This window comes from Empidonax traillii, unplaced genomic scaffold (genome assembly GCF_003031625.1).
Source record: "Empidonax traillii isolate 1590-97213 ecotype Southwest subspecies unplaced genomic scaffold, ASM303162v1 scaffold167:size2001844, whole genome shotgun sequence".
In the NCBI taxonomy this organism is placed as follows: Eukaryota; Metazoa; Chordata; class Aves; order Passeriformes; family Tyrannidae; genus Empidonax; species Empidonax traillii.
The window spans coordinates 347,418-361,600 of NW_020955360.1; the positions used below are offsets into that span (position 1 = coordinate 347,418).

The 14,183-nt window shown below is 36.1% G+C and overlaps 1 protein-coding gene across 1 annotated transcript in view; it reads right to left on the reverse strand.

Annotated features, from left to right (window-relative positions):
• Nucleotides 1-1,763: 1,763 nt before the first annotated feature.
• CHIC2 (cysteine rich hydrophobic domain 2) overlaps nt 1,764-14,183 on the reverse strand; it is a 29,890-nt gene continuing 17,470 nt past the window's right edge. Inside the window, exons 4-6 of the mRNA XM_027885513.1 lie at nt 12,032-12,088; nt 11,806-11,865; nt 1,764-8,949 (exon numbers count right to left, since the gene is read on the reverse strand). Coding sequence (XP_027741314.1) covers nt 8,899-8,949; nt 11,806-11,865; nt 12,032-12,088 — 168 coding nt within the window. The 3' untranslated portion in view covers nt 1,764-8,898. The remainder of the gene's footprint in view (nt 8,950-11,805; nt 11,866-12,031; nt 12,089-14,183) is intronic.

Genomic DNA, 14,183 nt, shown 5'->3' on the forward strand with positions numbered 1-14,183 from the left:
TGTTTGGTTTTGAAGGGCAGGCAGGCTCGGAGGGATAAAGCCGTGCCCAGACAGCCGCACCAGCCCCTCGCCGAGGGCACCACAAAGCCAGCGGGGCCAAGCGCAGACTCGGCACAGCCTGGCCGCAGCGGAGCCTCGATAAAGCGGGTCCCGCTGCCTCTTTGTGCCCCATCCGAGAGCCCCGGGGAGCCGGGGCACCGCTCGAGGGGCGCGGCCCGGAGGGTACGGCAGGGGCGGGCGGTGAGGGCAGCGCTGCGGAGGCCGAGGCCGCGCTCCCGCAGCTCCTCAGAGCGCGCTCTCCCGCCGCTTCCCGCGGCCGCGGGGAGCCGGGCGGGCCGGGCCGTGCCCCCGCTGCGGGTAATCCGCGGGCCGGGGCGCGGCGAGTGGGTGGTCCGGGCGGCCGGAGGCGCGGGCTGTCCCCCTGCCCCGGCGCCGGGCCCGGCCCGCTCCCGCTCCCGCAGCTGGGCCGGAGGCGGCCCGCAGACCGCTCTCGGCACATTTCTTCATTTCTCACTTGAGTGCCCTTCTTTGGTTCCCTTTCAACTGCCCACTTTATATCGGCTTCATTACACCACCGCTCCATTTGTGATGTAAATCGGGAAACTCAGGGAAGTTTTTCTTTTGGCCTTGTCTACGGAAGAATACCGAGAGGTATTCAAAACGTATTAACACAAATCAATGGCACCAATAAAAGCAAAATCTCCTTAGCAACATAATCTTGATTGCAAAAGGAGAACTGAGAGCATTTAGCAGAACAGTGGCCCACATGGAATACGCATTTGTCCAGAAGAATGTAGCACAAAGCCTAAAAGAGAGATGCTGAAAAAATCCAAAATTAACTCACACTGAACAGTTACTCTTTTTTTCAAAAGTACACAATTGGCTACATTAAATCTATCGTGCGCTTTTCTGCTCAGCAACATTGTATCATACCGCTTTGCAAGCCCACATTACAACACCCGGAATGCTTCACAGCACCGGGAGCGAGCACCCCTCCCCACCCGCACTTCGGGGACATGTGCACGCCTAACACACACCCTCCTATATGTTATTGGCATTATGCACACCCACGTTATAAAGAGGGTGGCAAGATTTCCACACCAGAGTCACCAAAGAGCTGTAAAATGTTTCATGCAAGGAAAAGCGGTTGACTGATGAGAACCGAGGCCACATCCTCAGCACAGTGGAGAGCACATAGTTTTTGTTCGTAAGGTTCAGGTTAACCAGTGTTTCATATCTGATCGTCTTAAAAACATGTGACTTTCATTGATGGGATTGATTCCTTTCTGAATAGGCGGTGTCTGCCTCAACTAGCGGAAAAGCATATCTTGTTTGAGAGCACTAGTTTATATATTTTAAAAAAAGCACATACACACAGCTTCAACATCACCATTCAACTAGAATGACATAAAGTACATAAAATAAATCCTACTATCATTAGAGCTTGAAAAGCTTCAAGAACTCCAAATGTGAACCTGATGAAAAACCAGTTTGAAACACTTAAGGCAGGCAATGCTTGTAATTGGGTAACTCCAGTCCTAGAGTCACCTACATTGTCACCAAAATTATCCAAAACCGTTTTCTCTTCCCCCCCTTCCCCCCCCCCCCCCCCCCCCGCCAATTTAGACTAAAACTATCAACTGGAAATAAGAGGAGATCGTTGCATGATATGCCACAGTTTTTAAGAGTTTTCTGTCTTTTTCTTCTACTCCCTACCACTCCCCTCCCCAAAAAATAGATGAAAAACATCAAGGCTTAGTAGATACGTTAACAATTATTTTATTAGTTTATAATACATACAACTTAAGAAATGCTTTAAAAAAATTTATACTGGAGTCCATTCCAATTCTGGGTCAAGTCAGGAAAAAACAATGCTGATGCATTAAATAATATCCTATAATTCAACAATAGATTAACTTCAGTAATTTAGCAGACATGGTTAAATACTCTTAAATATGCATATATACAATTGTGCAGCCTTAAAAAAAGTCCTTTTCTTCCTATTTTCTCCTCCCAAAGCCATGCACCCTGTCAACACAGTACTGTTTTGTAAGCTTTTAGTTTCTCACCCAGACTTAAAATATCTGAAGAGGAATGTTACAACAGTGGAAATCACAGCAACCCTATCTTTCTAAACTCTTTATGAGAGGAGAGATGCTCAACAGGCAAAATTAACATCAAGTCTCTCTGTAAATAGCAGCTTCTTTAATATCCAGTTCTAGGTTAAATTATTGCTTACATAATTTCTGCCTGAAATGGATTTTTAACATAACTGGATTTTTAACTCCAGAATACTGGGTTTTCAGTTCGCCCTCTTGAAAGGCAACATCCTTTCAGTGACTTATTTACCATTATGGTTTTATACGTTTAAGAGGTTTTTCCTAAGCGCACGTGATCTGACGCAATTCTCTGCCAATTTTTTTAAAGCAACATGAATTACACAGGTCTAATTTAGCACACAACATTTAGGCACTGTTTTGCAACTTACTATTCTCTTTCAAATTTATGTTTGGAATTAGTTTGCTATTCTGATTGCCATACTCCATGTTTTATGAAAACAAGAATCTGAGTTACACTTTTCAAATCAGGAACTACTCTGCATTCCTTGTTATCTCACTGAACCAAACTGTTCATTGACAACATTAACCAGTAGGTACATATCCTAACAAATCAGGAAGCCTGTTGCAAGCACAAAAAGATCAGAGATAAATACTTGGAGTGGATGAGTTAGATGTTTATATCAGTACAATGAAATCAGTTTAAACATAAAGCTACTAAAAATATCAATTATATTGCATCAGGATATCTGACTTTTTGAAAAAATTCTAAATGTGACATAAAATGGATTCACAAATCTAAAACACTGTAACGAAAAAAATCTTCAGCTGACTACTAAATCTAGTTTTCAACACAAGGCAAAGTAACTGTCAATGAAGAAGTTATAAATTAGGAGAAAACAGCAACAAAAAAAGCATGTTTCAATAAACATCATAAAATCTACTATTTGCCTGTGAAAAGTGAGTATTTGTCAATGGTTCCCTTCTCCATAAAAGCTACAACTAACTACAAAAGTCTTTCTCACTCACCTGAACTTAAATTGTACTAACTGGATCCTACTTGTGGGTCTTAGATATACTGTCACATGACAGGAGCTGTCTGGACAAGTCAAAAATTTTCTTTGGAAACAATTAGCCATGCATTACAGGCTCCAGCTTAGGAAAAGACTGTTCTGCACTTACTGTGCAGCTCTCATCAGCAATTCTGTTTTGGCCTGGCTATTTCAAACGAAGAGACACTGAGTTTAGAAGGAAGCTTACCTTCTGCAGTGTTATTCTGTATAATAACAGATTTGTCTATCAGCTAGAGCATAACCACAATAAATTAATAACACACTCATTAAATAAAAAAATAGAAGTTAACACAGTCTACGTAATTACTGAAATGGTCTGCTAGCTTTTCTTAACTTGCATTATTCATCACCGTTTCATTCAGTTCAAAACTATTTTCCATCATACTCAGCGAACTCCAAACCTAATCTCCACACTCAAGCTTTTGGGTGTTGCTTCTCCGAATTCCTATGTTTTATCTTTTGCCACACTAAATTGTTCCTAATGGTCTGTTGTATTCTGAGGAGCCAAGCATTTATGAATCATTTTTCAAGAAAATAAATCTTAATTAAATATTAATGAGTTAAACAAAGCAATATTCTTTTTTAAAAGGACAACTTCCATGAAAACAGTAAAACCTAGTTTATAAAGGATATATATTACCCAGGTATCATGTGGTCGAGATACATACACCAGCACAAGTGTCAACATATGAAGTTTCATGCAAGGATTTCAGGCGTTTTTAAATTTTCCAAAACAGTCTCTAATTCAGCCCACACCGACTGAACCATCAGTGTGCAAAAAGATGAAAGTTCAAAAATTAATGAACTGAAAAGTTCTGTAACCAACAAAACAAATTAATATCTGTAACTAATGAAAAATAAATGCATGTTTCCAGCAGTGAATTTTTTTTTGCTTCTAGAATACTTCTCCCCTTCAAATTTTTCCTCTTCCTTAAGAAGAATGATACTACTTTCTCATTACATCAGTATCCCCTGTTTCACCCAGCCTATTCAGAGAGAACTTTACAAAGAATAAACATGGGAATTAAGAAGGTAGCACCATTAGAAATAATCACTCCATCGAAATCAGAAAAAAACCCTTCATTTATCCTTATCCAACATACTTTGACATTCAGCAGCCTAATAATACAGGGTAAAAGAAGCTCTCGTAACTGTATATTTGATAACATTCATAATGGTCATGCATATTACAATCAGGTTTCTAGAGTGATGTTTGCAAAGTAAGCCTTCATGCAGATAGGCATTCAGCTCATTAACTCCATTTTCATATTTCCTATTAGTCCCTGAGAAGTTAATATTTATACCTACAATATGGCTATTAAAGGCATTATAACGATCATACACTTAGCTGTTTGTGATGGAAATGCAATGTGGCTTTAGGGAAAAGCACAGAAATTACAGCAAATTAGCAGTGATGAATACAGATCTTATTTCTGAAATGCTTTCTTTTTGTAAGCAAGGTTGCTGAAGAGGAACATAAATTATTTCAGTCACGGATACAAAACTAGCCAGCGCCACTTACCCTTAATAAATTGCTACTCTGAATCCAAGACATTTGGGGCTCTGAGACCTCTCTAATCGAGTATTTCCTTTACACAAAATCATCTGGATTTTGACCTAATGTAGGGTCATCAAGATCCTTCTTTTAATTACTCAATAGCAGTGCTGGGAGAACTTAAAAGAACCAGGGATTTTCTTTGCTTAACATATCTTTTGCCTCTTCAATTAAAGTGATCTCTTTAAATTCTTCAGAATTCAAATGGGGTTTTTCGGTGGACAATTTGCATTATTGCCAGCTGCTCAAAAACCATAAGCTAGGCTCCAAAACAAGGGGACCAATTTAAAACTAAGTCTTTGGGGTGGGGGGTGGAGGGAAAGGAATAAAGAAAAGTTCTTTTTCCTTTCCTTCTGGCTTCTAAGCAGTTACCAATTGCATTTTAAAGCTCTTCCCTACAATCTTCAGGACTAAATAATGACTTTTAGGAAAAAAAAAAATTAAAACCGACTTTTAAGTAAGCCTATATATGAGAGACAGAGCATTTAAGCACCATGATCTTGAGAGTTACAAAAGAATATCATTTGACAAATTGGTTTAGAGATTATAATTTACATCTAAGTACTGTAAAAAGTTTTTACAATCTATTCTACTTGAGTTTAAGTATAATTTTGGATATTTGGATATTGGGAAATTTTGGATTTGCATAAACAGTTTATTAAAATTACTCTTACTGAGCTATTACAACAAATTTACTTGACTTCCTGTAGTCTATCTCCATAAACATTTTTATTTCCGGTAGAATTTGCCAATCCCAGTATAAACTTCATATCACAGCTATTTAAAAATAGATGAGCTCTATAGAATTATTCATGTAGGGTCAGACAAAGACCTTCTCCCTCAAGATTTATTTCTATCTATCACTAAAAGATTTAAAAGAATTTATTTCTATTATACTACAGAAAGAAATCTTTATTCACCAGTTAAAGGCCACTATATCTAAAAATAATTATTAGCTTTCACAGGGAGTCATTGATGCCTTCACCCTTAGTTTTTCAGGCTAAAGGTGAAACAGGCATAATGAACATCATTTGCTAAATGATTAACATCAGCTCAGTATCTAACTCTTACAGTTAAAGGAAATTTCAAACAGGTAAGATTATTGGTAGGAATTGCTGACTTGCAAGAAGCTGAACAAGTTAGTACAGTGTAATATTTATTTTAGCAAAGTGTAGGCTGTGTCCTGGAAGTCCTACTACAGCTTCTGGTCTGTTCAAACTGTGCAACTTCTTTCTTTGCCAAGTAGACAAAAAAGGTAATGTATGTCTTCTCACTAGCACACAAAGTAAATAGATTTAGTATTTCAGAAGCAACATCAAAGGAAAATCCTGACAACTGCCGCAGGCATTAAATAGTTGATTAAAGTTCCTGCCATGTTCAATTTCCATCACTGTAATTAATGAATTGAAAGGGATTGTATGAAAATGTTTTATAACGTTCTTACTAGATGAGTGTACTACCTCTTCAGGAGAATAACACCTTTGAGGTAAAACTCATCTCTATATATGCGGTTTCTCAAGTTTCCTGATTATATTTTAAACTCGAGTCACTCTTTCAATAAAATACCAGAAATACTTTTAGAGGGAATTAGCCTGGCCTCCTTACTAAGGGATTTAACTTTTTAATTGCTCCAAGCTCTACTTTGGACCTCTGTACTAGAGTTAAGAGAAAGTCATAGTTGAAATACAGAAACGCCTGCTAACCAAGCCCATGACTGCTGATGCACCTAAAAGTAGGCGAGATCTTAACCAACACTACCACTTATGTGGAACCTTTACTAATGAGATACTCTTTGTAAACTCATAAGCCACACTATTCATTGCTCTGGTTTCAGCACATGTTGTGCCCAAAGTAGCTTTACTGTTAGTGGGTTTGGGTGCTGCTGGCAAAGTATCTGTGGTGTCACAGAATGTGGCATGGAAAGTTCAGGTAGTGAACTAAGGCAAATAGCTCACGCTGAATGTGGCACTACTAACAATGTATCACAAGCCTTATCCAACCTATCCTTCCACATTATGTGGAAGGATAGGTTTCCACACCAGTGGAAAACTGCAACCATGACACAAATTATCTGTACAGTCAACTGAAAATCTTGATAAAACCTAGACTTCATGTTTTAATGTTAATTTTATTGAAAACCGACACTTAAAGAAATCAATATATATTTCTGGTCATCAGAATTTATCACCAGTTATGACCTCTATTCAATATCAACCTCTCCTCTGGATCTCCAACCTTCCCAGTCTCAGCTGCCATCAATTTTACATTTCTGGCCTCCCTTGCAGACTGAAAACTAGTTTGAGGTTATAAATAACACTTCTGGGCAAGAGGAGAAATGTTGCAGACCCAGATTCATACTAAAGAAGAGGCTGAAATTGATTTTTAGAGAATATAAACAGTTACTTTGTAGAGAAACCATTGTGGCACCCAGAAGACTGAGGAAGCACAAAACTGGGATTTGTTAATTAAAAATCATGTTCTGTCATGTCAAAGAAACACACTTGTAGGCTTGTACGAAAAGCATAGCTGAGCTATTTTCAAAGTGAACAGCAGGAATCCACAGATGAAAGCTGAGCAAAGGACAAGTTTTGGGAACAGATACAGAAGGCTTAGATTTAAGAAAACTTAAAACTTTCTAGACCACTCCTACTATGAACAATTCAGGAATATAATACTCACTAGAGAATATTTTACAGAGAATAAATATTTTGAAGACATAGAAAAATAGTTCACAGCATCAAGGTACCTGTATTTAAAAGATTAAAAAGAGAAGACTATTCTTGTAGTGGTATCAACTTTTCATTCATACAAATATTAAGCAGAGTATATCAGTTTTTTCATATATTCACATTATTGCTTGCTACCACAAGTGTACGAGGAACATGTTCTTAACTTACATCAGTGTTCATGTACAGTAATCTTATGTATCTAGAGCAAATTTTAAAATATGAGGGTTGCAATTAAAAAAAACCAAAACCTATTGTGAAGATATGTACAACTAAGGTATAAGCATAAGAAACAAAATACAATCGGCCTGACCCAAGCATACATCATATATCCAGCTAAAAAAAGTCTTATACTTGCACAGAAAATAAGCTTTGTAAACCAAAATGAGCAAAAGAAAAGGGTGCAATAAATAACTGTCTAACACATTTAAAATTCCACTGTTGCCCAGTGTACCCTGCTTTGATTATTAAATGGCCTTTGCATCTGGAACTCTACTATTCAAGAATACTTGAATAACTTTTTCTGCTTATGTAGTTTTAAAATAAACTAAAAACCCCTGAAAGGTCCTCTTGGACAATAAGTTTTACTAAAACAAGTCCTTCTGCACCCCTGTGTACAGGATCTGGTAAACAGCAGGAATAAAGCTGACACATGGCATTAGACTGAATTAAAACACCTATGTCATAAAATGCAGTACTAATATATTTTTTTGATATTGAGTTCTACTAACCAGATGCATGCAATTCTCTCAGTGAGTCGTCTAATCCAAGTAAAATAATTCCATCTTGCTGCTTCTTTTTAACTTTTAAAGCCGAACTTTTTCAGAACCAGCTGACAGGACTTCTTCATGAAAAGCACAGAGATTTCTACTAATGCAATGGCATTTGGGTTCCAAAAAGCACAGTCTCAGAAAGAACTTGATCTCCTTTTGCTGGAAGAGACTAGCCAACATCCCAAAAAGAAATAAAAATATTTACAATTGACTAGTCACTGACTGAAGTTTAGGAGTATCTTAGAAGGAACTTCAGCATGTAAATGAATAACTAAAAGGACTTACACAATGTACAGTCAATCAGTTGTGTCATATTGGGATAAAAAAATACCTGTTCACTTGTATATAATTTTCAGCTGTGTATTTATGGTAATATATATATGTATGTACACACGCGCGCACACATATAAAAGACTCTTTGAAAATCAAGATACATTAATAAACAGAAGTAGCAAAAGTAAAAATAACTTAAGTAGTAATTAACATCTGTGTGAAATTAGCAGAGTTTGACTAAATGCACTTAGAATATGTTCTTATAAAAAAATCAAGAAACAAAAAAACCCCAAAAAAACAACCAACGAAACAAAAAAAAAAAGAATGAAAACACCACAAGACTCTGTAGAACCAATGCTATGTCACTACCAGGAGAGCACCAAGCAAGGCACCATTGGAAAGACAACATACTTGAATAAGTCTCTATAAATAAATCAAATGCTAGTCTGGTCGAAAAATTGGTGTCTTTGGTAAAAATTCTATAAGGATGACCTGTACAAAAAGAAAACAAAAATATATTAGAGATGGCAGCAATCCTATTATTTATCACAACGATAATTCATATTACTTTTTTTTTTTTAAGTACATCAAGTTGTGACAAAAATCAAAAATCACAGAGCTTGTCTTAGGTAGGAGACCATTAGAAAAAGTCACGTATGAAAATTGGTTTGGGGTCATCAGTAGAAACCCAAAAATCTTAAAGAATCAAATTCAACTGAATAAGCTTGACTACTGACACATAACATACAAAAACCAACTGAAGTAAGCTACTACATAAAAATTTCTTAGCATAATTTGTTTCCTTTATTATGAAAACATTATAAAAGAGATAAATGCATTCATTTGAAAAAATTTTAAAAGGCACAATGCATGAAAATTAATCTTCAACTACACATGCAATTCCATTTACTTCAGAATTGTTTCGCCTTAATATACGATTCTAAACCATGTTAATAGTTTAATACCTGCATATAAAAGTGTACTAAGTTTTGCAAAGCTCCCGTATCTACAAATGTGCAAGTAGTTAATAAGAACTTAACTAACACTTTTGCATGATTATTCTTATGGTCTCGATTCAAATTTAAACTACCTGTTTCTGAGCTAAGTACATAATAGGGTCTGCTCCAGAACACAATCCAAGTATTTATCCTCCTTTAAATAGGACGCTTAAAGAAAATATTCACTTGTGCATTTTCTTTCTTCAGAGAGACAGTCCTAACACAGCAGGATGATCTGATTCATAAAGAAATAAATGCACCTGGTAACATAACTAAGGATTTTATTTACTTGTAAGGGGAACTCACCTTTCTAAGAAGTTAAAAATTATTTCTGAATGGTTTTGGTTGTAAAGGAGAACATAACTGAGCTTCTTAGAAAGTAAATACTATCTCTGATAGCGTACCAAACACCAGCAAATAAATGAGTCTCTGATTTTACTTCTAAGGCAAACACTTTTGAAGTAATGTGTACAGTCAGGTGTACAAATTTATTTTTTGAGAGATTCAGAAGGGACTTATTTGATCAGTGATGTGAGTCAACCACTGGATTCTGCAGACATAACGCAGCTTCTGATACTCAGGAAAGGTTTCAAAAAGGGAGCAAGAAGAAAAGCTGGAACACTGTGTTTATGCCAAAGGTATAAGACTATCTTGTCTTCCTTACTTTCTGCAATTATTTATTTAATTTAGCATCTACAACAGTAAATTTCAAATTCAGCAAAGCACCAAGTTTTGGCTAAAAGAATCTAATTTAAATCATCTGTTTTGAAAAAAAAATGAGGATAAGTGTTTATTATTTAAAATTAAATCATGAACACAATAAGGGCAGTTTTTAAACAGACTAGTGAAGCAGTTCACTGAAAATGAGAAAACAGTACAGTGAAGTTTTGTAAAAATTCTCTCACTAAGTATACCCAAAGACAATACCAGATGTTTCACAAATTGAAAATATAATCTTTGACCTTTATCCCCTAAAACTATGTGTTCATGCATATATATTATTAATGTAAACAGGTCAATTGATTTTAAATTATATTTATTAAAATAAATATTCATGTGTAAACACTGCTGGATCATAGTATTTACAAACTTGCATTGTGTTTTTTTCAACTGAATCTGAGACCATTGGCTTTTACAGTGTTTTCTGTGGAAAAACAGAGTTTTGAGGAAAATAATCACTTAGGTAAAGCTTAAGTCTACTTTCTGAAATTTGATTTATTCTGTTCTCAGTCACACTCATGCATCTAGCCCCAAAAATTTGGTAGAATAGATGTTACAAAAAAATACTTATTCAGTGAACTGAATAGAGTCATTCTGTAAAAAAAGCATTTTTAAGACCTTATCTTTCAGGCTAGAAATAAGATCTAATGCAGAAATAGGAAAACGGGGAAGACTAAAAGATAAAGATAATTTTAATGTTACTTTGAACTGTTTAATAATGTTTAAAGTTTTAACATGCATTATAACTTTGTTATTTCAAAGAATAGACCGAGTACTGTGTAATGAAAGAACACAGATCAATTACAACTAATACAGTAAATATTTCTCAAAAGCTAATCTTATTTTTAAAAAGTTAACCTCCTCGTTGCCCAGTTCCTAAAGTATTAAAAGAAATTGTGGAAATTCTAATGTTTCTCTTATTTTAGCAGCTTAATTTCATCCTATTCTATGCACTTCCAAGTCATTCCAAAAATGAAAATAGGAAAAGCACCAAAAAAAAGAATAAGAAAGTTGCAAGCTAAAGAAACTGAAATCCCATTCATTTGGAACCACATATAACTTCTCACTGTATATTTCCAAGAGGTGCTTATGGAGTCTCAGTCAAAGACTGAAGTAAATTAAAACTCCAGAGACTGACTCAAAAATATTTTGGTGACACCAATTGGAGATAAAGATACTTTCAAGATAGTTGAGATAAGGGGCAGTTAAAATTTAAAAAGGTTTCTTAAGCTCCAACAGCTTAGTTGAAAGGTCTTCTTCCATACTTTTAGACTTGATTAGCATTATATAAAATAGCCATATCTGACTTGCTGCGTAACCAAAGTTGTGGTTATTCTTTATACAGCATCCAAAATTTCACACTCCATCAGCACATGTTCAAGCTATTTTATCTTGGCAATTAATTTATTATTTTTCAGAACACAGTGAAGCCTTGTTTTCAAGTCATTCATAACTTTATAAATCAGTCCTGCACATGAAACCATGCATCTGTGAACCGTAGAAAATCCTTGCACTCAGGCGATTAAGCTCCTGACACCTTTACTGATTAATAATCATGAAAAGAATAAGATCAGAAGCAAAATAAATGATCATTTAATAGAGAAACTCACAAAACAGCCCTTTAACTTACATATTCCATCATGTTATTCGTTTCACATTTCCTTTTGCTTAGTCTCCAATGCAAGCACAGCTAGACAAGGAGGAAAGAAAAAGAAGAAAAATGAGCTGTATTTTATTGCAGCACACAGACTAGCCCATTTGTCCACCTTTCATATTTTTCGTTCAACAAAAGCATCTGTTTCCATACTGTGCAATTCAAACTCCAACAGTACGAAGCTGCTCCCTGCGGCACTCACCTTGTGGTATAACCTATTGTTTTCCCATTCTAATAACTTCTCAATCGATCTTCGTGTCTGGAAGACAAATGAGAAAGAATTTTACTCTTGACTGGTTTCAGAAAAACTTTGTTTTGCAGCTGCTTTTGTGTGAAAAGGAGAGAGGTACGGGACAGTGACTGAGTACAGGGTGGTCTGGAGTACTATCAGAACTTCTCCAGTATTAAATACTATCTAGAACAGAAACAACTTTTTATGACAGCCAGATAATTATTTCAATCACTTTGGAACAAAAACTGTTGGTATACATGCTGTCTGGTCCTTATGGCAGTTATAACTTTAAAATCACAGAAATTTCAAAGTGACCCAAGTATAAAAAGCAGGAACACTGCTCCCTCAGTATTAGTGGTCTAAGTGCACTCACTAAGGTCAGAAGCTAAACTCAAAAATGTTGCAAACTATTTTGCAATGCTGTAGGTCAAGTACAAATATACACTACTCCAAATGAGAAATTTGTTATATTTACATCCAGATTTAGAGACTGAAAAACCAAATGCAGAACTTACAGTAAACTGCACAAATTAATGTGATTTTTATAAAGAGCAAACCAAATATTTAGGATTCTAAAGCAAAGGTTTACTGCCTTACAATACTGCAAGTACTGTCCACACTTGACACTTCAGACAGGGAATCCTGAAAGCTGTTCTGCACAGCTTTTTAAGATTATGTACGCTTAAAGTAAAGGAAATTCTGTGCTGTAAAGTTTCACAGCATTTTGAGTATAATTATTCAGTTGTATTTCCATTTGAGAAATACATACTGACATTTATAGTCATTTGACGGCCAGAATATATATTGCTTAGCTCTAAATGGGATTTGCTACAGATTGTGAATAAAAAGAGGATAATTCATGGTGCCAGGTGTTAAGATGAGACCAACAGAGCTGCAGGTGCAAAAGGACGGCGCAATGACAAGGATCAAATACAACTTAGTGCAGCTGCAGCTTCCTTACAAGGTGGAGAGGGGTGAGGGGAAAGGATGAGAGAGCATCTTGCTGTTATTAGTACAAAATACTAGTACTGTAAATAGACCTTAACAAATCAAACTAAATGTTGTCATGAGAAACAAGAACAAGTAAAATAAAAATTAGACAAAAATTTATTAATTGCCTCTCAAATATTAACACCTTGGTTTTCAAACACCAGCTTGTCTCTAGGTTAATACTGAGGTGGCTGTGGGGAACCACATCTAACTATGTATTGTGGTCACATGATTAAAAATTAGATCATTGCTATCTATGAGTATTCATTACACTGAATATTTTTTTTTTTTTTAAAAGCACAAGTCAAGGAATTATCAGAAGGTGGATGTGCCAGTGACTAATTTATCACATCAGTTGGAAATTGAGTATTTTTGGGGTTATTCTTATTATTATGTTTTTAAAGACAGTGCCCTTTAACAATAATCAGTAGACCTCACTTGTTTCTTTGTAAAGATAGCCTTTTAGAGTCTGGTCTCCTTTTAAATGAAAATAGGGCAGCAGTTATGGTCACACTTTTGTTAATTTAGTTGCCAGTCAGCTCCAAATCAAAAGAAAATAAGGCTGCAGAGTGTAATTAACATTCAGTTCAGTCGTTTTGTCCCTTGTCTAGCCCCCAAGCTTTGTTAAAATTGCCATCTGAATGCTGAAGGCTGTAGGGAAATCGATTTGATTCTAATCGCACCATGAAAAGAACATGATCTAACTGCTTTCAGCCCTCCGTAAATCTGTACTAGGTCTTTAGCACAATGCAACTTCCAATTTAAAAAGCACTGAATGTCTCGTCAATGACTTTGTGAAGAAAAAAGAACAAGGAGCAGACATAAAAATTCCAATAGTTGTTTAAGCATTAAAGTTCATTTGCATCACAGCAAACCTGAAAAGGGCTGACCTCTCAAACCGCCTCTCAGGTCTATGAAGTTGTAGCCTTGACAAGCTCACATTGACAGAGCTCATTGACTCTGAAAGGCTACTCTATCAATGGTGAAAAATGGCAATAGGTTCTACTCTGAGCAGGCATCTGCCTGCCCACCCGCTGCTAAACCAATGGCAAAACTGATTCAAAACCTGAATCTACCTTGTAATCTTCCTTTCCAGGACCTTTTAATAATAGATTAAGATCACTATACAATT